Below are 24,551 nucleotides of genomic sequence, written 5' to 3'. Positions count from 1 at the left end.
CATTTTTAATGGAAGTAAGGATCAAATTGGTTTTCATTCACAATTTGGGAAAATAAGCACTCTTGTGTTTTTAAATCTATAAATAAAATGTTACCTTTATTGTCAATTCACATTGAAATTGATGTCAAATAAAAACCCTTGGTCATATGGACCTTTTGTTAGATCAAATCTCTCTTTTATACTGTGAAAAGAGGCTGCTTTGCCCATTAAAGTAGAAATTGATTCTAGTATAAGTAAAATTATATGGTTGAACAATCAGATCAATTTTCCTGGTAAAGGAAAATTGAGCACAGAGATTACTGTACTCATTGCAATACTAAACCTCCCCTCAGTTTTTATATTACATAATATTAATTGCCCCTAGTTATCAATGTTGTAAAAATGAATATGTAAGTCACAGATAGTAAATCCAAAATATTTAAAAAAATCAAAAAAGCTGAAACTTATCAAATGCTTATTATGTGCCAGGAATTATTCTAAGTACTTTACATATATCAGCTCATTTAATTATTTAAATACTATTATTATGCCATTTATACAGAAGTGAAATAGAAGCATTGACAGATTAACTTGGCCAAGACACAATTTATAAAGGAAAGAGCAAGAATTGCTAGCCCAGGTAGTTCTAATCCAGAACTTGTATTCTTTTTTTAAAGATTTTATTTATTTCTTTTTAGAGAGAGGGGAAGGGAGGGAGAAAGAAAGGGAGAGAAACATCAATGTGAGAGTGGAACATCTGTCAGTTGCCTCTTGTATGTGTCCCCAACTCCCCAACTTGGGATTGAACCCACAGCCCAGGCATGTGCCCTGACCAACCAGCGAACTTTCTTTTTGTGGTATGGTTCCCAACCAGCTGAGCCACACCAATCAAGGCAGAACATGGATTCTTAACTAAAAAAAGGAATAAGCATCATAAAAAGAAAACATTTAAGGGACAACTTTGAATTTCAGTCAGTTTTCTTCTGAGAGTTACTTGGACAGTGTTTTATATTTAGTAGGTGCTAAATAAATAAATCACATAATTGATGAATGCATCAATGTGGCTGTCAACCCAAAATTGCTCCCACACTTAAATTAATAAATGTGATAAGATCCTACTAAGAAATATAATTTTTGTCCAATTTGTTGCTACATTAAGAAATATAAAATAATTAACACTTAAAATGGTCTCTGTTATGGATCATATCAAAATATAGTCACACCTGTTTATTAATGCAAATAAGCTCATTTTAAGGAGAATGTAAGTAGGGCCCATAGTAAAATGTGTTTTTTAAAATTGGGATTTAATTGCATATATAGTTTAATACTTAGTATAGTAACATCTACAATAGCAACCGCTATCAATGGCTTCTTTCAGTAAAGGTGGTAAATGTTTCCATTGTAAGTAAGATAACCCCTTCCATGGTTAAGGCATTGAAATTTGAATAGAAGTTTTGTATGTGTCACCTGTGTGCTGTGAGATTCACATGCCTTATCTCACTCATCCTCAGCACCGCTGTTGAGATAGTTACTACTCACAGATCTCTTAGGGAACCTAAGAAAGAGAAGATAAATAATTTGCCTGGGTACCCCAGCCCATAGTGAGGAGCAGAGCTGGATTCCAGAGTCAGGTAGCTTGGCCCTGTGCAAACAACAAGGTCTCATGTATGTGACAGGCACCCTGAGCTAAGGGTAGAAACTAAATGTTTCTTTTTTCATATGTTATCTCATTAATTCTTAAAATCCTATAAAGCTGGCACTATTGCCATATCATTTTTACTCAGAAAACTGACAGGTCAGAAAAAGCTGATTATGTACATGTATTTTTCAAACACAAGTTATATAAAGTTATTCTTATTATTGCTTAATAATGGTGAAGTATAAAAATTTATATATTTAAACAAATATGAATAAGAGACTGATATATATATAGATAAAAGTTATAAATAATGGAGGTAGAGACATGAAAAGATAACAAAATCTTAACCGTCACTGGTTAGAATAAAGTAGTGTTAATGTTTTCTTTATGATGTATAATTATGTATTATTTTTATCTGCAAAGTTAATGTTTATTCCTTTTATTTTTTAAACTATAAATATATTCTAGATCATTTCAGAAGGATAATTAGCTTGTTTAGAGAATATATGTCTCTTTGGAAATATATATCAGCGGCTTTGTGTGTCCCATATCACTTAATAGAGTTTTTTCTTCAGGAAATAATCACTCACAAGATTGTTTACCAAAATATCAAATATATTAGTAAGAACAGAAACAAAGTAATATGAGGGGTTTGTTAAATAAGTTGGGTAGATTCATATATAGAATACAATGCAGTTCTTAAAATTCTTTTTATAAAACAATTCTAAATAATACACAAAAGTCTTTATAATATGGTATTAATTTAGAGTACTCTCCAGCTTGCACATAAGATGTAAGCTTGCTTTTACAATAATACTGAGGTAGTGAGAGCAGAGAGCCAGAGCTGGTATGCGTACTCCAAAGTGAGCATTTAACTTGGGGTGAAGGTTTTAATGGTAAATTATGTTCCCTTACTATTCATCTTTTCTAAGTTGTCTACCATGAACACATATTTCATAGTAGGCAAAGAGGAATCTTATAAAAATGATATTTTCTGAAGTAAGAATATTATTTGCCGATTTTTTTTGCTCCCTCAGCTATAAATTGGACCTGTGAAAACTGGGCTTGACAGTTTCTGCCAGCTTAGGGGTCGGGCACAGAAGGGGAAACACACGTTACTTGTACAGCAGATAACACTCAGACTTCTGCTTTTACTGCTTATTTTATCTCCATTTGTCCCAATAATGACTAATGTACTCAACACGCTGACCTCTGATACTCTGTTAAACATTATCTCACTTTATCCTAATGATGGAACCTGCCACAGTGCACTTTATAGTCTGCAGAATCTCTCTTACTGGGAAAATCAAATGCAATGGTCCAAAAGATTCTCTCTCTCTCTCTTTTTTTTTTTTTGGTAAAGATTTTGCTTATTTATTTTAAGAGATGGAGGATGAGAAGGAGAAAGAGAGGGAGAGAAACATCAATGTGTGGTTGCCTCTCAGGTGCTCCCTACTAGGAATCTGGCCTGCAACCCATAGTAGGAATTGAACTGGCTACCTTTTGACTCAATCCACTGAGCCACACCAGCCAGGGCTCAAAGGATTCTTATAAGCAGGACTTGAGGAAGAATGGTTTAATCCTGGAATAACCTCTAATGTAAAGTGTGAAGAGGAGACTGTCACCCTTGCAGCAATGTGCCTACTGTGGCTCATACATTGTCTATTTAAAATAAATATCTGATTTAGGTTAGCATCCAGAATGTTTGAATGGAATGGAAAGGCATGATTCAGAATGGAATGACACAGAATGCATGTGAGAAGACAGGTACAAGCGTTTAAGCAGACAGATCGTGACTCAGCTTGTTTTTGCTTAAATCTGCAGCTCAGCTCCTCAAGTGGGAGTGGAAGAATTGCATGGCTGATTCAATTAATACCAATGGTACTCCTCAGCATCTCAATGGAAAAGGAAATGACAGTGAAGAAATAAAATTTCGAGAGGTCGTCACAGAAAACATGAACAAAATGGAGAAGAGAATCGAGGGTATTTCAGATACACAAGCCAATCTCATAGATTCAGAACATTTCCAAAACTTCAGTGTGATGACCGATCAAAAGTTCAATGATGTTCTTGTCCAGCTGAGCAGTGCGGTTTCCTCAGTCCAGGAACATGGAAATGAAATAGATGAAATCTCCAAGTCGTTAATAAGTCTGAACACCACGTTGCTTGCTTTGCAACTCAGTATTGAAACACTGAATGGCAAAGTCCAAGAGAGTAAAATTAAACAACAAGAGGTAAGAGCTTTTGTATTGGGAGGTCATAGGTTGACAATGAATTCATTTAGATCCTATCTCCTCTGATAAGCAGGAAAATGAACATTGCAAATCGTGTTTGAACATCATCCTACTTACCCTGATTCTTTTGCTAATCTTACCAGAAAGTCTCAAGCAGATTTACCTAGTTCCTTTTCTGGATTCCCAGAAAAAAAATATTTTTATCCTCCTGCCAATTGGTTATAGTCTCTCTTCAGGTATTTCCTATGAAAAACAAACATATGACTAAAACTTTACTACTTTTGAAAAATAATCCTTATATTATAAAATATGTAAGACCTAAGATTATAAGTAATGTGAAGCCTATCAAATTCCCATCATTACCTTAAAAGTCAGGCATCTTTGTAGTAGGTTTTACTTGATAGACCAATTCTTAATGAGCAAAGCAAAGATTAATTAATTATAAAGCAAAGGGAAGCCTCTAAAGTTACAACGTCAGATGAAGAAACCAACTAAATTATTAACTAGACAATAGACTAAACAGGTTAATAAAGAATATCCTACAAGCTTATTATTTGTAAGCTGCAATTACTCAGAACTTTTGAATTTTTACTTGGTCCTTGTTTTAAGGTGTCGGAAGACAATGACATTGCTATCTAAATATGGGGACTCTGGGGATCTCATTCCAAAGCCAACCTTAAACTTCTGGTTTTCTTCCACATCATATTTTCCAAAATCTGACTGTTGTTGTTTCCTACATCGTTAATGAGTACCTGAGCCTACCACATAGTGTTGGGATATCAAGGGTCTGGGCCACGGAGCAGTTCCAGACAATGCACAAAGAAGAAACCGTCATGGGATTGAAGAACACAGGAGACAGAGGAAAAGAAAATGTCTGTGTTTGGAGTAAAAGTGACTAAGTTGCAGGGAAAGAGAGAGAGAAATATTACTTTAGGTAAAAACAGGGTTAGCGAAGCAGTGAGACAAGTGAAGAGAGAGAAAATATACACAATATAGAACAACAAGGACAAGTTTGATTTTGGCCCAAATCCAGCAGAGTCTATTGAATATTTATGAACCCATAGAAATGAACAGTTGAAACCAAATTGGAAACGTGTTAATGAATGGAAATAATCAAAATCTGGTGATCAGTGAACTGTGTGAGTTTGGATAGATTGCACTTGGTTTTTGGAACAGAGAGATGTGTTCTACAAACATTTATGTGCACAGTTCATGTTGATCATACTGTATGGAAACATGCCAGGTACTCAGGGCAGGAGGAGAGAGAGGGCAGAGACCTCCTAATCTAGAATAAGGCTTTGGGTGAGGGAAGGCGCAGGTGGAGCAGTGAATACCAAAAAGCCTCTGGGCTTGAGTAAGTGCCCTCGAAGGGGCCGATCTGAGTAGACGTGCACTTCTTGTCAAAGGTTTTACACCCTCGCTGCCTTGACCCTCTCACCTCGTCTTGTCCTGTCCATTCAGGGGAAGTGTAATTTTTACTTTATACCCAGATTAAGCAATACATATACTACTGGTTCATTTCTATGTACAAATGGGAAATGAGACTCTATCAACTGCGAAACATAGAAGTACTTAGAAAAGCATAAATCATACCATGAAAACAAAACTAGCACTAAAATGTAGCACAAAGAAATAGAAAACATGCCGGAATAGATGAAAAGGTTTGGTACATCAAAAAGGGAAAGGCCAACACCCAAAGCAAAACCAAGCAAAAAACCTGAAAGACAAAATAGCCAAGAAAAATATCATCGAAAAGTTTGACTTGGTAATTAACCTTATTATAGTTTGAAAACCAAGTGAAGTAACAAGTATTATGTGTCTACTCTTACTCTGCAAACTTCAGTATATTGATGGTACCTAGTGTTTGGGTTCAAAAAATAGGCACTAATGTACAATTAGTAGGAGTTTAGAATGGCACCATGTATTTGGAAGGCAGTGTGAGAGTACTGAACAAAAATCTTAATGTTTAGTCCCTTGGTCAGATTCACTTCCAGGAAGGTGTCCTACAGAAGCACTATGTAACCATATGTATAAAATGGTGCTCATTATAGCATTATTTAAAGTTGTAAAATACTTGCAGTTCGAAACTATCAATAGGAATTAAATTATAAAACATACACAGTATACATGCACTATTAAAAATAAAGCAGCCTCTAAGTGTTTTAATAGGTACATATATTATTTTTTATGCTTAAAATGAATTTATTTAATATTTAAATAAATACCTGTGGCATTTGGGAGGGGCCAAAGAACTATAAATGACCCACATTATTCCATAGGCTTGTCCCTGCTGGGCACATGTACCCAGGAGTAGATCCAGGTTTTGAGGGACAATCCTTAGGAAAAAATAATGCAAAATTATAAATACAAAATTGGGCACAAAAGTAAATACTTAGAATAAGGAAAGAAGCATACATTTTTAACTTTTAAAAATTGAAAAATATCATAAACATTATAAAATGGAGAAATATTACATTATATTTTAATTATTTGCCTGGCATATCACTACAATATTTCTTTTCTATTTCATGTTTTGTAATTGAATTTACTGGTGGCATAACATTGGTTTGCAAAACCATACAGGTTTCAAGTATACAACAACTCATTAAAGCATCATTGGCACCTGGCATCATGTGCCCATCACCCCCCAGCAAAGTGTCTCCCCCGACCCTTTGCCCACATCCATCCCGTCATCCTTCTTTCTCTCCGGCTATCACCAGACTATTGTCTGTGTCTGTGTGCTGTGTATACACATTTTATAGCTAATTATTTTGCTCCCTTTCATCCAGTCCCCCCTCCCCCTTCTGACAGCTGTCAGTCTGTTCCATGTATTCATACCAATATTTCTGTTTTGTCTGTCAGTTTATTTTGTTCATTATACTCCCCATATAAATGAGATAATATGCTATTTGTCTTCCTGTGACTGACTTACTTAACTCCCCATAATAGTGTCCAGGGCAATTCACGCTGTTGCAAAAGGTAAGATTTTCTTATTTTTTTAGGGCCTACTCGTAGTCCATTGTGTAAATGTTCCACAGCCTTTTTCCCCACTCATTTACTGCTGGGCACTTGGGCTGTTTCCAGATCTTGGCCATGGTAAACCATGCCGCTATGAACATAGAGGTGCCTGTATTCTTTCAAATGAGTGTTTCAGGGTTATTTGGACATATTCCTAGAAGTGGATTCACTGGTGAAAAGGTAGTTCTGTTTTTAATTTTGTGAGGAAACTCCATACTGTTTTTCAGAGTGGCTGCACCAGTCGGCATTCCTGCCAACAGTGCATTAGGGTTCCCTTTTCTCCACATTCTTACAAGCCCATGTTTGTAGACTTATTAATGATATCTCATTGTGGTTTTAATTTCCATCTTTTTGATGGCTAGTGATGCTGAGCATTTTTTCATGTGTCTATGGCCATCTTTATGTCTTCTTTGGAGAAGTGTCTCTTCAGGTCCTTTGCCCATTTTTTAATTGGATTGTTTGTCTTCTGATGTTGAGGGTATGTATTCTTTACGCGCTGGGAATTAACCCCTTATCAGATGTATCATAGGTGAGTATGTTCTCTCACATAGTGGATTCCCTTTCCATTTTGTTGATGCTTCCTTTTGCTGTGTGGAATCTTTTCAGTTTAATGTAGTCTCATTTGTTTATTTTTCCCCTTTGTTTCCCTTGCCCTAGGAGATATATCAACAAAAATACTACTACAAGAGATGTCTGATATTTTACTGCCTATGTTTTCTTTTTTTGTGGTTTTGTGACTTAAATTTTAAGTCTTTTATTCACTCTGAGTTTATTCTTCTGTAAGGTATAAATTGGAGGTCTAGTTTTCATTTTTTTGCATGTACCTGTCTAATTTTTCCTGACATTATTTATTGAAGAGACTGTCTTTACTCCATTATATTCCCTCATATCCTTTGTCAAATATTAATTGACCATAAAATTGTAGGTTTCTTTCTGGGTTCTCTGTTCTGTTCCATTGGTCTATATGCCTGTTCTTATGCTGGAACCATGCTGTTTTGATTACAATGGCCTTGTATTAATAGTTTGATATCAAGTATTATGTATTCTTAATATATTATAGAGTAAAAATGAAAAGCATGTCCCAGATTAAACAAGTAGGATATCTCTTGTTCACAGTCTCTCTATTTTATACTCACAGGTATAAAAATGTACACAAAATACATATAATTATAATTGAAAACAATGGAACCTCAAATAGAGGCAATAAAAATTAAAAGATATTGTTAATATGCTAGTCGAGATTGTATTTAATATGAAAAGCTATTCTGAATGTCAATTGCCACTGGGAAATATGGCATTCAACATTTTTATTGCTGTAAAACAGTTTAATATTTAGATCTACCAAATTCACAGAATTGGCACAGTATGTTTCTACTATTAGTACAATATAAAAAGTTTTACATCAGATGAACTAGAAACCATACAGGTTTTTAAAAATTTACTAGCATTTTGACATCTTTATATTTGGGACTAGAAGAATACCTTAGATACGCTCAATTAGCTGATGGGGGCACCACAGAGGATATAAAATTTCAGCCATTTAGTCAGAGACAAAATGCTTTAAAACCAAAGAGTTACTATCTTAAACCATTCTCTAATTCTTGTATTCTTATTCCATAATATTTGTGTAATATTATGTGGATTTTTTTAACATGGATTTCAGGGTTTCTTGAAGTTACATATTTCATAAATAATTGTGTAACAAAAATTGCGGATGCTTGCCTACATTTCACAGGAGATGAGTAACTTAGAAGAGCGTGTGCACAATGCGTCAGCAGAAATTCTGTCTATGAAAGAAAAACACGTGTACTTGGAACAGGAAATAAAAGGGGAAGTGAAACTACTGAATAACATCACTAATGACCTCAGACTGAAGGACTGGGAACATTCTCAGACACTGAAAAATATCACTTTAATTCAAGGTAAAATATCTTTTCATTCTTCCAGAAAATGGCATATTAAAATATATGCTGAGACACACTGAGATTTGATCTTCTAGATCCTATGTCTTGCAATAGTTTTGAGGATATATTTACTACAATTCTGTAGAGAAAGAAATCCTCAGATCATATTAAGATATGCTATGATAACAGTGTCATGGTGTTCTTTAAACAGAAAGGGATTTTAAAAAATGAAATCTCTCTTATTGTCTAATAAGGCATTAATCCAGGTATCCCACATTACTAAAGACCAAAAGAGGTTTTCTATAAGTCACAAAGTTCTCTAACATTAAAAAAATCAAGTTTGTTCATTCTCTTTTCCAAAACTTCCAGATTCTTTCTTATGTTTTACACTATTTTATTACTAATTTGAAAAGATTTTGAGCTCTCCTAAAAAATAAATTTGTCAAATGCTTTTGTATTGTGAAACAAGTTGAATTGAATATTACTGATTTTCAAGTTAATACATATACCATATATATTTCATACTAGCTTCTAATTCCTTATATTTTTAGCATTTTACATATTTACTTTCAACCTTTTGGTATCCTTTTGTTTAGGTTTGTCTCTTGTAAAGAACAAGTTTCAGAAGGCAATATATAGTACATTTTGTTTACAGTGCCTACAATTTACTAAAATTAAATAATGTATATTTACAGATGTATACATTATAATAAGAATGGTTGTTTTTAAAATGCAAGAAAATGAGGTACATAAAATTTATATTAATGTTTATCTCTGAATAGAAAGTAGATGAATGATACCTGGGGGTACCTAGATAGATACTTATTTTTTACGGAAGGAAATATGATATATATTTACGGAAGGAAGATATATATCTTCCTTCATATTGGACATTAAGTATATTTTTCCACAGGAGAATTCTTATTATGGTTGTCATACCTAAAAGTATCTCATACTACCTTCTAGTGAAATGTTACATCTTTTTGGAAACTTTAAGTTCCTTAAAATGAGGGATTATTTTTGTATTATAACAGCATCTAGCCATAAAACAAACTTTTAATCAATATTTATTAAACTATAACCAGGAGAAACATATTTTATACATTGAGTTCTTTGTCACTTGTGGGTTGTAGGATCTGCATCATTACTTTCTTTTTTTTTAAGATTTTATTTATTTATCTTTAGAGGGGAAGGGAAGGAGAGAAGGAGAGAAACATCAATATATGGGTTGCCTCTCTGAGTCCCCTGCTGGGAACTGGCCTGCAACCCAGGCGTGTGCCCTGACTGGGAATCGAACCGTGATCACGTGGTTCACAGGCCTGCGCTCAATCCACTGAGCTACACCAGCCAGGCCGCATCATCACTTTCTATTCCTCCTCTTTACATTAACAGTTTCTGAATAACAGTACAGATTAAAGAGAGAAAGATATTTTAATACATTTCTCAGGTAATTTTAGTATAGTCTGAAGGACTAAATTGTTGAAACAGTAAAGCAGAGTTTGGTAAGGAATGGGTGCAACGTGATTTAAAGAAACAAAGTTGGTGAACATTGAGGAAAAACATTAAGAGAAATAAACTATGACATGTCTCAGTGGTGGAAAAGAACATCATGTTCATTTGGAAAATGTTTATTTTTCTAGTATCTAATAATATATTTATATTATATATATAATAGTAAAGAAGAAGAATAAGTAATTGATGGTACTTAAATTTAGAGATTTGTGTGAAATTAATTATTGGAATTAAAAGGAGATTGTGTCTTTAGCTACTATAAATAAAAATGTAATCATATAATTTCAGGAATGATGGAAGAACAGATGTCAAAAATGAAGTCAATTAAGTTTGGAATAGTATCACATAGAATATCAGAAAATAAGAGTTCTAGTTCAGGTTTTACCCAATTAGCTTTAAGATCTTGGACAATTCCCTGTCTCTGACCCTCTATAAATATGTTTGAGTAAAGTTTCTAAGGCTTCTTCCACATTAAATATATTTAAGTCGGTACACATGAAAACTGGAAGAATACAAAATAGGGGCAGGTTTAAGCAGTAAGACCCTAGAAGATTTTGCAGATTTTTATGATCTAAATACGAGGTGAGATTGAGAATGAAATAAAAAAATTATGATCATAATGAGTAGGACATGAAGCCTAGCTCTGGAAATGTAGGCAGATGTTATTAGTGCTCTGTTGTCATCTGAGTATTTAAAATAAAAACATGCCTGGGTTTACTTTGTACTAAACTGCATAATGTTAGTCTATGATATTTATGATTACTGAGTATTCTAAATCAGTATAGATCATGGGGCTATGTAGAAATCTTATTTCCTTTTTTAAAAATTACCGTAGGAAAGGAGCTAAATAGTGGATTTTGTGTGTGTTTTATAGAGGGATTTGTTCATGAAAAATTATTGCTATAGCATTTATGAATTATTCTGGTAGCTTCACAGTTAGGAGGTATTAAAGATGAAGAAAAAATAGTGTGAATTATTATGGCCTCTTGAACTAGAGCAAATTGTACATTTTAACCATTGTTAATCTAGTTTCCTTTGACATACGTTAGCAATGGAGCCGGCAGGTAGCATTTTTCATTTCGTGCTCAGAGGTGGTTAGTGATATGATCATGAAACAGAATTTTGAGCGGCTAACTAGTAATTCAAAACAAAGAAGGTGACTACAATGGACTCTAAGTCTCCTAAGTTAGAGTTTTTGATTCTCGTTTCTACAACATGGCAGAAAGATTCCTACATTTCTTTATGGTTCAGGTGGAGATATGTAATACATAGATCAACAAATCAATCAGATAGATGTAGATACAGATTTTTAAAAAGCTGACTGAAGGAAATCAGAGGGTGAAACAGACAAAATACTTTCAGAGAAGATTAAGGAGAAATTCTATAATAGTCCAGCTGCAGGGTGACAAGCGTGGTAACCATAGCAGGGGTAGCAAGGAGAGCTGTTTTGGGAGGTAGCATGAAAGTATGAGGTTGACAATGTTCTCAAAAGTTCTATGTGAGAAGCTACAGAAAAGGGGTTTATGTCTGTACTTCTATCTGCTCAAACTATCTAAGATGCTAAAAACACTTATTGAGATACTTCCCACATTTTGGTCTTAGCAGTAGAAGAGATATAAATAACAATGGCTAAAAGTGAAACAGAATATAGTAACTGAGATTAATGTTACATGAAGAACAAAATAACAATAAAAAATTAACGTCTAATGCACCTAATTAGAATCTTTAAAGAAAACATTTTCCTGGGTCCCTTCCTCTGGTGGTCAGATACCTACCTGGTGGTAGGGTTTTGTTCTTGTTCTTTTTGACTTATTCTTCAAATAATTTTATTTATTTTTCAGTTGTAGTTGACATCAAATGTTATATTAGTTTCAGGAATACAGTATAGTCGTTAGACATTTCTGTAACTTATAAAGTGCTTGTCCAATAAGCTTAGTGCCCACCTGACAACTATACCCAGGTATTACAGTGCTGTTGACTATATTCTTTATGCCGTATTTTACATTTTTGTGACTGTTTTGTAACTGCCAGTTGGGGTCAGTATTTTTATACAAAAATAAACAGAGGGGGATTTTTAACTCAGGATCTTATAAAATAACACTTATTTATTATGATTGAACTGATGCTCCAACATCAGAGCTGTATACAGTTACTATATATAGTTGCATGCAAAGTAACTGAAAGGATGATTAGTGATTATGAGTTTTATTTCTTCCTTACTAAAGAAATGGTGAAAACTCTTAATCTAGAGGCTAAGAACCTAGATCTAGTCTGTAGGTTTCTGGGTCTTCTCACACATTCTAGTTTTTCGTGGAATGCCTGTGTCTTGCTTTAGAGCTTGAATGACTAAATCAAAGTTTTTGACTGTCTACTTAAACAAACAAACAAACAAACAAACAAAAAAACAAAACCCCACCATCCTTGGATACTGTGAATTTGCTTCCCTTCAATTTGCTCAGCAAAACTCAGGCTGCAAATTGAGCCTTTCTGCCTTGCCTGCTGCCTCCTTCATCTCTGCAGAGTCAACTGCTGTGTTCATGGTGTGGAAGTTAAACTCCCTTTGTTGGGAAGAGCCTTCTACATAGAACAGGAGATGCACACAGATTCCCACTGATGTAGAACCACATTTCTTGTGCACCACCTCAATGAGTGTTTCTAACATTAAGCTATAGCTTAGGAGAATTTGCTAGTTAATTACTTAATACCCAGGAATATATAGTTTACATGATGGTTATGTGAAAAATTGTGCAATAGCAAATAACAAACACAAACCCAGGAAAATGTATGTGGTTCTCTTAAGATGATAGCATTATTAACTATATCTTTCTCACATCTTTTCTAGGCTTTTATATTTCCTATAATAAGTAGAGTTGTTTTTGCAATGAAAACACAACCAAGCACTGCTGTCCAATGTTGCATTTGCAGATAAACAGACAATGTGCCATTGAGAAGAACAATGATATCTTAGACACTGAGTAACCATGCAAGGAATGTTCTAAAAACCCAAGTCAGACCTTAAAAAAATGGAACAGGTCAGAAGAATAGAGAGAAGGAAGGACAAAGACTTCCAAAGAATCAGAAAATGGATTGATTTTACTTACTCACGAGACAATCTTTACCTATTTATGTGGTTACCTGTTAGAATTCTTCAGTTGTTGTATCTCCCAATGTAGTTAAAGTTTGTGAACAAATAGCTCTAACCAGCGACACTAAATATAGTTGTGTGTTGTCCTTGGGCTGTGTAGGCAGCTGAGCCATAGCAATTGAAAATGTCTCTTTTAAAACATCGCTATTCAATGATTCTATGATACATTCGAGTTTGTTTCTTCCTTTTGGAGCTGAAAAGAAAATTGTTTGCTGTAAATGTAGAGAATAATGCCTGCTCTGTGTACTCTGTGTAGAAGAGAGAATTCTAGTAGGACGCCTTGAGGTTCTAAAGACATGCTCAGTACCATCATTCTAAAGAAGTGATCACAGATCACGTATCTGTTTTGCTGGGCACATAAAATTCAAATGACTGAGTCAGTGTTGATCTAACTCAGTACTAAGAGACACCTGGGAAACTGTGAGGCCAAGTAGTCAAAATTTTCCCTGTAACCCTTCCAACTTATTTTAGAATATCTATATCTGTAAAATATTAAGTAGGAATCCTACTTAATATTTTACTTGAAATAGGATTCCTTTACTTATTTTCACCTGTTTTCTATTCCCTGCATTTCTCCCACTTACCCAGAATTCTCTTTCATCTCATTCTCTTCAATATTTGAAGTGCCCTTCAAATCCCACTCCCTCAATGAAGTCTTTTCACATTGCAACTCATGCTGATTTGAACCTAACAAATGTTTGAGTTTGTCACTTTCAGCTCTAGTGTTTTGGTCATCTGCTATGTGTGGCTTAGTTTCCCTTGAGGGCATCACTCACGAGTTGTGTGTTTTTACTTTTACATTTTGCACACAGCATGGACTCAATATAGTAAAATCTGTCCAGTGCGTGCACAATGCTGACATGGGTTTGTGCCGATTTTGACTCAGTGTCTCGTCTCTGTCCCCTGGTTCTGAGAACCCAGAAAAGTGCTAGGCACACATATATATGTGTACACAATTAGGTTGTCTACTTTAGGGCTGTGTAACCCTTGTGAGTATACGGCATTGCACTGCTCCATAGCAGGGTATACCTCTGTTGGGAAAGGTCAGTCTTACTTATTCTGCATTATTATGTAACAAAGAAAAGGCTTTGACTTTAGTTATACTGTTGTCTACAGATCCATTCTACCTGTGCTTTCAAACTATGATCAGTAATTGTAATTTATTTTTTAAAGGTCCCCCTGGACCCCCAGGTGAAAAAGGAGATCGAGGTATCCCCGGAGAAGCTGGCCCACGAGGCAGTCCAGGCCCAATGGGTATGGTACTGAGAACTGGTGACTCAAACTTACTCATGCACTACAGGGCATGAGTAAGACCCATCTGTGTATGCGTGCAGGGGCAAGAGCCATTTATTTCCCTGTGGGAAGTGTGTGTGCATCAAGGGACGTATTACCCATCCCAGCAGACTAATCACTCTAACGTACTGAACAGAAGTGCTGACCCTGGAGGAAATTGCAGGCTTTAGCCAGAGCAACCGCATGGGGCTGTTCACAAAGCACATAAATCTAGGGAGGAGTGCTGTCCACATCACGGACAGCAGTCAGTATAAGGCACCATCTAGCTTTACATCACACATGGAGGAGACTATGACAACCGTCTTCACGTTGAATATGTTTGCAAGGAATCTGGTTTTTAAGAAGCAAAAATTATGTGTTAATATAAGTCAAAGGCAAACTGGATTAGATTCCTTCTATAGTCCTTAAGTGGAATTTTCCTAAACCTACAAAATCCAAATGTGAAGGCTGATTAGAATGCAGTTGACTTTCACCTTCGTTGTCAGACATTGTATTTTTACTTAGAGCAAAATCGTTTCCAATTATTTTCCCTGTTTGTGGTGTAATCTTGAAAGCAATATTTTGAAAGAAGATAATAGAAGGCAGAAAAAGAGAAAGAGCAAAAACTTTCTTTGCTCTTGTAAAAATTAAGAAGACAACAATGACATGATTGCCGTGTTCTTTTTGGCTAGGAATCAAATACCCCACATGCTTTTTTGCAAGCAGGGAGAATATTGCATGGTCTAATTACAACTGGAATGGTTGTTGCTGACAAAATTGTCTAAACACCAAGTACTTTATCTTAGGTTTTTGTCTTTTGATTACATAAAATGTTCTTCTTTCTGATCAATGTATTGACTAGCCCAGATTACATCAGAAAAATAATTTTTAGAAATGAAAAGCATGAATTTTACAACTGCCTGACCTTTGTATAATTGTGTTTTAAAAACCAATACATCAAGTTTACATTTAAAAGTTGAAAAAATTATTATAAAGAAAAAATGAGTATATGTATATTTATATATACATTTTGTGGGTCTTTGAAAGCACTGCCAGGTAAGAATCTTGATTGAGAAAAGTCTTTCTAATTGACGAGCATTCAGCAGATGTTAATAATGGTGCGCTAATGTCATCAGCAGCTGAAGTAACCAGTATTATGTCAGCTGCCAGGCCTGCTATTGTCACAGGTCATCAGCTCCTCCATTACCAAGTGCATGGTCAACGCTTCATAATTCAGCCATGAAAGTCCAGACTGGGCTTCAACCCACCACGCAAAGCTTCACCTGGGAGCATCTTTGGCAGCTGTTTCTGAACTATGGATGTATGACATATAAAGAGGGGTTTAAAAGCTTTAGCTTTATAGTTAATACCATATAGGTGCCATTGTAAAGCTGCTTTGATTCTTGTAGTGAGGGTTTAGTCCGTTGCTGTGGGCACCACTCATTTACACAAGCAGGCCCTCATAAAAGGCCCTGGTAAAAGGAAGATTTTATTTGTGGGAGTGATAAGTTGACTCTTTTAGATGAACAGGTCACCCTTTGGTTTGGTGCACTGCAGCAAAATTATTCAAGTTTTCAGGAATCCCAGTGGATTCTTCCTACTTAATGGCTGCATTCCATTCCACTCCCTGCCGAATTGCCCAAATGCCCCATCCTTAGAACTGGAATAAGGAAGTCATGGGTATTTGGTGGACTGTCATGATACTTTTACTTCCTGATTTGAGCAAATTCACTAAAACCCCACCTATACATCTAATTAAACCCTCTAAGCTCAGTGTGGTAAAGTCAAAGTCATTTAGAATCATGATGATAATATGAAAATCTGAGAAACTTAAGTGGTTATCCTAGTGGTCTTAAATAATCAATGCCATCACAATTGTTACTCATGTACAAGGTACATATTATGCTAAAGTATGCTTTACCTCAAAGTAATATATCAGAAATTTATTTCAGAGTGTCATTTCCTTGGAATTATGCCAGGGAAAATGACCTATTGCCTTTTACTTGAAAGAATGTTAACTGAGCACTTTCCCTGTGCCTGGAGCTCTACACGGCTCTGTGGATTCCATGCACAGAAATGCAGAATTTCTGCCTTCACAGAGCTTACAGTACAATAAGTAATTTTATAAGGGGGGGTGAATGTCATCATCGAGGACTCTTGATCTCATCTGAGATCCTTTGGGGACCCCTTTTAGGGTTGTTCCACCATAACGGAAATGCTCTGAAGAATACCCTCTTAGTTCCTGTTGTACTTTTGTTGCCTGTAGGCCTTCGTGGACGGTTTTGCCCACTGTGGCATCACAGGGTAGCCTGACCTGTACACACAGAAGGTACCACCTTCATAAGTTTCCCTGAGAGTGAACCAAAGACCCCTTTGATTGCAAAATTTTCACCATCCACTGGTGCTGTTAACTTTTCTTACTTAGCTTGAGTTTTCCACCATAGGAATCAGGTCTCCGGAGAAGAACTAAACTCTATCATAACCGTGGATAGTGGAGTGCGGGAACTGTATTTTAGTAGTCCTCACATTCACGCATGTCTTCATCCCATCCCACCCCCACTCCCAGGCTGACCTAGAGAGACCGCTCCTCTGGCTTCCTCCGTGGCAGGGCTTGCTAAAACACACATCTGAGTGAGGGGTGCCGTGCCAGCAAATCCTAAAACGTCACCGTTAACTATGTACATATTGTTAAATGAACCTAATGTAGTGCCTCTCGCCAAGAGCAGGTGGAAATAACGATTATATTCTATACAGGAGGAGGAGGAGAGGTGGAGGAGGAGAACCAACACAAAGCATTTGTCATATGGGAGGCACCTTTTTTCTAAGTGTTTTACATTAATTAGCTCTTTTACTTATCACATCAAACTTATGGGACAGGGACAAATAACACACCATTTTACAGATGCGCAGGGAGGTTAAGTGGCTTGGCCAAGATCAAGCCGCAGCTGGTAAGTGGCAGTGTCAGAATTTGAACCCAGAGGGACAGGACTGCAGAGTCCCTGTTCGTACTCAGTCTGCCAGACCCCAGAAAGAAGCCTGCATGCAGAGCTGGGCATCCAGGACATGTCAATAATGATCAGACCAGCCTTTCCGAGGTGGCTGGACAGCTCATCTTCTGTTCCTGCCTCTATAAAATGACAAATTTGAATTGGATGATGCATAAGACCCCTTGAAGCCCTAAGAGGCTTCACACCTGAGATTCTGTGTGCAATGTGTTTGTGTTTCCTGTGGATCAGAATCAGGGACCAGACCGTTCCCCAGACACAGGTCATTGCAGAAAATCAGCTAATTGTCATCTGAAAGGCTCAGAGAATCTGGTCTCATGGAATATAATTCAAGGGTGGTGCTTATATTTAGGGGCCATGTTTCCAAACAGTGCTAAACAAACTATTCACATAACTCTACGTATTACATAGAGTCTGCTTAAACATCTGCCATAAGAATGGTCTAATAGTTGATTAATTTCTAGTATCACAGTACTTCATTTGTAGACTCTTTATTCACCTATTAAAAATGTGATATAAGCCATGGTCAGACAGCCGTATTCTGAATGTACTCATTGATCCACCATTGAAGAGCCTCTTTCTGATCCCCCGAGGTATTCTGTTACATTTCTTTGTTCTTCTAAAGTTTTAATCACCATAATTACCTTCTACATTTATTCGTTAACTTTCTTACCATCTGTCTCCACACTGGAAGACATATTTGGATAAGTACCCTTGTAACTCCAGGACTGTGCACGGGCTGAAACAATATGCTTGCTCAATATATCTTTCTTGCATTAATGGAGAAAATGGTAAAAATAAGTGGCACCTATAAGTGGAGAATGTTCTAAGATAAAGAAATAAGCAAGTTCAGACTCAGTGTTTTTTATTTGTAAATAAGAATTGCCAGGACAAAGGTCTACCTGCCTTGCTTGGATAATGAAGAAAGGTGTAAATATTAACCTGTCAGCCTGTTGTGAGAACCAGGCTGACAAATGTTAGGTCATTATTTGGCTGTATGCTGTGAAGTTCAGCTAATATATACTACAAAGTATGTACAACTATATATACATGCATATGTACATACATATATACATTTATACATATCTATACCTATACAAAATAGCATATATCAAGTAGCTAAATGGAGATGTCCTGACTTTACTAGTATTTCTAAACATAATTTATCAATTCATTGCTTTGGATATCTGTTTACTATCTGCTAGAATCCAAAGATTGGATCCAAAGATATTCTTAATTTCTTAACTCTTTAGAATAATGTACTTCTTAAATTGAATATCTCTTAGAGAAGAGTTAGCTCAAATTTAGGTGTTTGTATGAATGAACCTTAAGAAAATACTGTTAATGACTTAAATATATCTAAGCCATAAAGCCTACCTTCTGGAACTTCAACCTAATGGTAACATATTAAAAGACTGGCATTGGCAAAAGATGTATAATCAGTTTTTCATAATGTGTTTCCCAAGGGGTTAACTGAAAATTGGATTTCTGGGAACTAATAATGACACCTAAAATGACATTTTTACAATAATTTATTTCAAACTACTGGACTTCAGAATAGAATATTTTATTCCACAGGAAAATATAATTTGCTTTTACTTGCAGTTTTCACAACCACTACAGCAGTTTATGGTATAAAAAACAAGCTGTTTTTATTTTAAGTATTGAGAACCATGGTTTTGTATATGTATATAATATATGCACAAAAATGTATGTGTGTATGTGTAGTTACTATGTTGTTTGGGATTACAATGGAATATGTAAAAACAAGTCCATGAGAACTGAACAACACATTCCAGATCTAGGGGCCCAATTTTTAAAAGTAAATACTCTGGTACTAGACGACATAAGCCTTCTGGTTAAAATGCTAGGACTTTTTCCCTGATATGTTTTTATTTGTAATAACAATGTCATTTATTGGAAACCTACAGTGTAATAAATACACTAGTGTTTCTACTTACAGTTTATATCAGCTGTCAATGCACACATGAAATATTAGGAGAGATATTATTACTCTATTTGGAGATTCCCCTATATCATATTCATTAGTGGACCCAAATTGTTTCATTATACTCTGAAGTCTGTACGAAAAGTGAATCATTACCACTGTGTTTCTGTTCACTAACTATGCAGGTCCCCCAGGGCTTAAAGGTGATCGGGGAGCGATTGGCTTTCCTGGAAGTCGAGGATTCTCAGGACCAGCAGGGAAGTCCGGGAGGCCAGGTATTATGATCATGTATATTTTCTTTATAGAATATATGAACACCAGTTCATACTTCTTAGATGACAAAAACAATGATCATCACAGTCTGAATAGTAGCACTTATATGCAGTCTGTGTTGTAGTCTGAGACATTTTGAAACTGATTATTGTCCTCCTAAGGAAAGTTTCTGTGTCCCAGAGGAAAATAGTTTTGAAAGAAGACAGAATTTATGAGCTTCATCAACCATAAATCACCATGAAAAATGGCATCTGTTATAGAACAAAGACAGTGGAAAGACTGGCAAAGAAAACTGAATAAGCAAAGTATAAATAATGCTTTAGCCAAAATGGGCCAGTTTTGGTTAGAGTTGGCAAAACAGGTAGACCTGAAATCCTTTTCTATGCAAGAAAGACTACCTGCTGTTATATGTTACTACTTGTAATCAACATTTTTCATGCCCTGTAAACTTTATATGCGTGATGATTCCTCATGCCAGACAGGAGCCTAAACTTGAATTGTGAACTTTGCACAGAAATTTTAGAATTGAGTAGGGCTTTTTTCCTAATTTCAAAATAAATTATGACCATGGTAATAGTCATAATTTATCATTTAGGTTCATAGAAAAATTGCACAGAAAATATAGGTTTCCCATATAGCATCTGTCCACAAACAATTACCACTATGATTGACACCTTGCATTAGTATGATGCATTTGCTGCAATTGCCAAACCAACACTGGTACATTATTACTCATTAAAGTCAACAGTTTACATTAAGGTCTGTTGGTGATGTTTATTCTATGGGTTTTGACAAATGTGTAATGCCATGTATCCACCCTTATAATATGTATCATACAGTGTAGTTCTTCTGCCCCCAAACGTCCCCTGTGGTCTGTTCCACTTGCTCATCGTCACCCCTGCCCCTCCCCTGCTGACTCCATCAACCACTGATCTTTGTGCTGTCTTTATACTTTTGTCTTTTCCAGAATCTCATATAACTGGAGTCATACTATGTATAATCTTGTCAGAGTGGCTTATTTCACTGAGCAATTTAAGTGAATGCAATTTAAGGTTCTGCATATCTTTTTATGGCCTAATAGCTCATTTCTTTTTAATGCTCAGTATATTCTGTTAGGTGCATGTACTATAGTTCATTTATCCATTTACCTGTTGTGCGGCATCTTAGTCACTTCCAAGTTTTGGCAATCATGAATAAAGCTGCTTTAGGCATTCATCTGCATATCTTTGTGTGGACATGCATGTACCTAGAAATATGATGGTTGGATTGCCTGGTAGACCTGTGGCAGCTTTATAAGATAAGCTGTCAAACTGCCTTCGAACTGGCTATACCATTTTGCCTTCCCGCCAAAAATGAATGAGAACTCCTATTACTCCGCATCCTCTGGCATTTGACTGTGTTACTGTTTTGGATTTTAGCAATTCTAATAGATATGTCAAAGTTTTTTTTTGACAGTATCAGTGTTTACGGACTGTGTCAATGGCAATTAGGCTTAGAGAAAAATCAGCTAGCCAGAAATGACCAACGTACACTCAGTCTCCATCAGATACCTGATCACCAGAACTGAATGCTTTTTGGAGATGGCTGGATGCACCAGCCATCTCCAAAACCGTCCAGCATTCAACAGGCCTTTTTCACAGCATGGGAAGAAATGTTTATCCATTTAATTAATTTTTTGGAAATTATCTGCATCACTCAGGAATTATGGAATTTCCTATTTGGGCAATTTGTGTTCAATCAATAAATATAGTTGAAAACCTTGAATTTGACAAAATTGCAAAGCTACTTATAGATTCTAAGATAAAAATAATTCTGCAAAATGGGAAAACATGTATTTTATCCCTATTCTAAGTTTAAAGTCTACAATCTATGTCAAATAGCTACTCATTTACTGTCTCTGGCAACTCATGGTAAGATTTTGTTTGGGGTTCTTTCTGGTGTAGTTTATTTGTAACTTCCTATTTACATTAAATCAGAATGATTAACTCTACAAATGAATAACACTGTGAACTATAAGTAAATCAGAGTTACTAATTTGTCTTTTTCATTTTTTTATTGTTGTTCAAGTACGGTCGTCTTCATTTGTCTTTCTAGAAAGTCTAAACAAAAAGGGGGAATGAGGCAGAACTTTAGGAATGTTAAGAAGGCCTAGCTATCTCCCAACGGCCTATTTTACACAACTTTTCAACAACTTTTCTCTCTAAGGGGTGAAGGGAGAAGTTAGAAATAAACCTCACATGAGCCACATCATCGTACACAACCCGTCCGATTAACGAGCAGCAGCTTACCCTCATGTACTGCAGGCCTGCGTGGCCTCGCACTCGGGGCTCGCAATGAGGATGCAAGACAAGCGGCCCCCCCACCCGGGGGGTTCTCTTCAAGGCAATTCCTCACAACGATCTCTCTTCTAAAGTTCAATCAGAGAGATGAGTCTGTAAAGTTTATGTGAAGGATCTTAATTTTAGGCTTGTCATTTTGGGGCATTAAACAAAGTGGCTTGACCTTGAATTTAATGGGGGCACACAGTTCTTTCATGTGTAATATTCTCTTTGCCCTCTTAGGAAATACAGGGATAGTGTACAGTTATTTGCATTTATCAGAGACAGCACGGTACGAATTTGAATCCTATCTCTGAATTCTCCCTCACGACATAGTTAGCCGCTCTGTGCCTTAGTTTTCTTATCTATAAAACAATGCTAATAAGGGAACCCATTTTTTTAGAATTTCCATAAAAATCAAATCTGATAAGATTTTGTTTGGGACTACTTCTGGAACAATTTATTTGTAACTTCCTACTTACATTAAATCATAATGATTACCTTTCTAAATGAATATCATGATGGACTATCAGTAATCAATAGATATCTTCAGTGCTTCAAACAGTTTGAGTTTTATTTTTTTGTATTTTGGATTAACAGCTTGTTTTTTAATTTATTTTGCTGATTTATTCCTTTTTTTATCACAAAGCAAAATGTCTATCCATGTTAGGTATTAGCTAGAGCTTATACAAGTTTTAGACAATTTTCTACTCTCAAACTCCTAGAGTTCCACAAATGCCCAATAGCCTGAATACTTGGGAGGGCATGTCTTCCTTCATTCATTCACCCAGTCAACACAGTTTCATGAGAGTTCACTGTGTGCTAGAGATAAATATAGCTCAGCCGCTGCCCTCAAGATCAGATGACAGAAAAATGCAGAAGCACTTAGCTCTAATGTCATGTGGTACGTAATAAGCATTTAGGAAGCAGGACCAGATGCTATGAGAGTAGAGAGCAGAGAGTGATTCATTCTGTCTAGCAAGATGTGTTATAGTGTCAGTACTAGCCTAAGAGATGCAGAGAATTTCTTTAGGTCTATGGTTCTCTAACTACTTGCCAGCACCAAAATCACCTACAGCTTACTGGGCTTGACACCCAGTGTTTTGGATTCAATAGGTCAGGGATTGCATGCTCAGAAATTCTTTGACAGCCCAGGCTTGGGACGCACCCCTCTAAGGCAGTGGAAAGCAAGGTAGATAAATTGTAATGGGGATAGAAAAACACAGTTCAGATTGAGATGGCAGACGCAAGGATTTTTGGGGTAGAGAGGAAGAGGGAAAGAAAAGAATGAGTAAACCCAAACCAAGTTAACTGCATCTTCGTTTTGTCTGCTTTTAGGAAAATGGGACATTTAATGCCCTTGTACTTAATTTAAAATAACGTTTGTAAAGGATCTACCCAGAACAGTGACAGGTTTGTAATGGCGTTTCCAACATGATATAGTAATAACATTTAACATCATAATAATGATTATCAACATTATTATTATTTTGAGTTTCTGTAGGTTGTTATCAACTGATATTCTAGATTACTTTGTGCTGTTCTGTTTCCATTTAAAGCAAGCATTGTGAATTGCCCTATTTAAAAATGTTTCCTTTTTTTTGCTTATTTCCCCCCAAGGAAATCCTGGACAGAAAGGCCAGAAGGGGGAAAAGGGGAGTAGAAGCATGTCATGTAAGTATATAGTTTCTTGTTTTCTGTGTGTGTGCACCTTGGCAATAAACGAGCTCAGACAGTGGTGTCCGGGCCTGAGGCAGATGTTGAGAAAGAACTTGAGCACTGATCCATATAGATTCTGTGGAAGTCAGCCCTAGTTTTCTGCAAGTATGTCAATTGGAGTAAAACAAATAGATCAAAATTATACAACTCTGATTCTCATTACTCATTTGTATCTTGTTTTTGTGATGAGCACAATTTTCTAAAAACTCCACTTAAAAAAATTGTTCAATTTTCAAGCCAATTTCCATCTGAAGGAAAATTGAGCTTATGAATAGAAACAATTACCGCCTCCTTGCCTATTAACGGAGCTCACCAAAATGTTCCGGACAGGAATCCGGACAATCTAAGAATGCTGCCAGGCTAATGCTGAGATGGCTGGGTTTTGTGCTTTGTTTTAGTTTCCTAAAAACTTGAAGAGTGCTACTGTATATCCAAGTCTCTTAAAACTGCAACAGAACAGATTTCACAAAAGGGCTCTCTGCTCGGGGGAGAGTTAACCTCACATTGCAATGTGCAGAATCCTTAAATCAGGCCTTAAGAACTGAATACTAAATGTGATGTCTTCAGAATGCCATGCCACAAGGC

General features: G+C 36.0%; 1 protein-coding gene across 2 annotated transcripts in view; it reads left to right on the top strand.

Moving 5' to 3' along the window:
- MSR1 (macrophage scavenger receptor 1) overlaps positions 1-24,551 on the top strand; it is a 66,475-nt gene that overhangs the window by 13,107 nt on the left and 28,817 nt on the right. For both annotated transcript variants that reach the window (XM_037128766.2, XM_037128767.2), the window contains exons 4-8: positions 3,443-3,852; positions 8,606-8,792; positions 14,605-14,685; positions 19,842-19,931; positions 23,868-23,921. In XM_037128766.2, coding sequence (XP_036984661.2) covers positions 3,443-3,852; positions 8,606-8,792; positions 14,605-14,685; positions 19,842-19,931; positions 23,868-23,921 — 822 coding nt within the window. The remainder of the gene's footprint in view (positions 1-3,442; positions 3,853-8,605; positions 8,793-14,604; positions 14,686-19,841; positions 19,932-23,867; positions 23,922-24,551) is intronic.

Source organism: Artibeus jamaicensis, unplaced genomic scaffold (assembly GCF_021234435.1).
Source record: "Artibeus jamaicensis isolate MK-2021 breed Jamaican fruit bat unplaced genomic scaffold, CSHL_Jam_final scaffold_833, whole genome shotgun sequence".
Taxonomy (NCBI): domain Eukaryota; kingdom Metazoa; phylum Chordata; class Mammalia; order Chiroptera; family Phyllostomidae; genus Artibeus; species Artibeus jamaicensis.
Note: the sequence above shows the minus strand (reverse complement) of the source record. Positions and strands in the feature narration are given on the sequence as shown.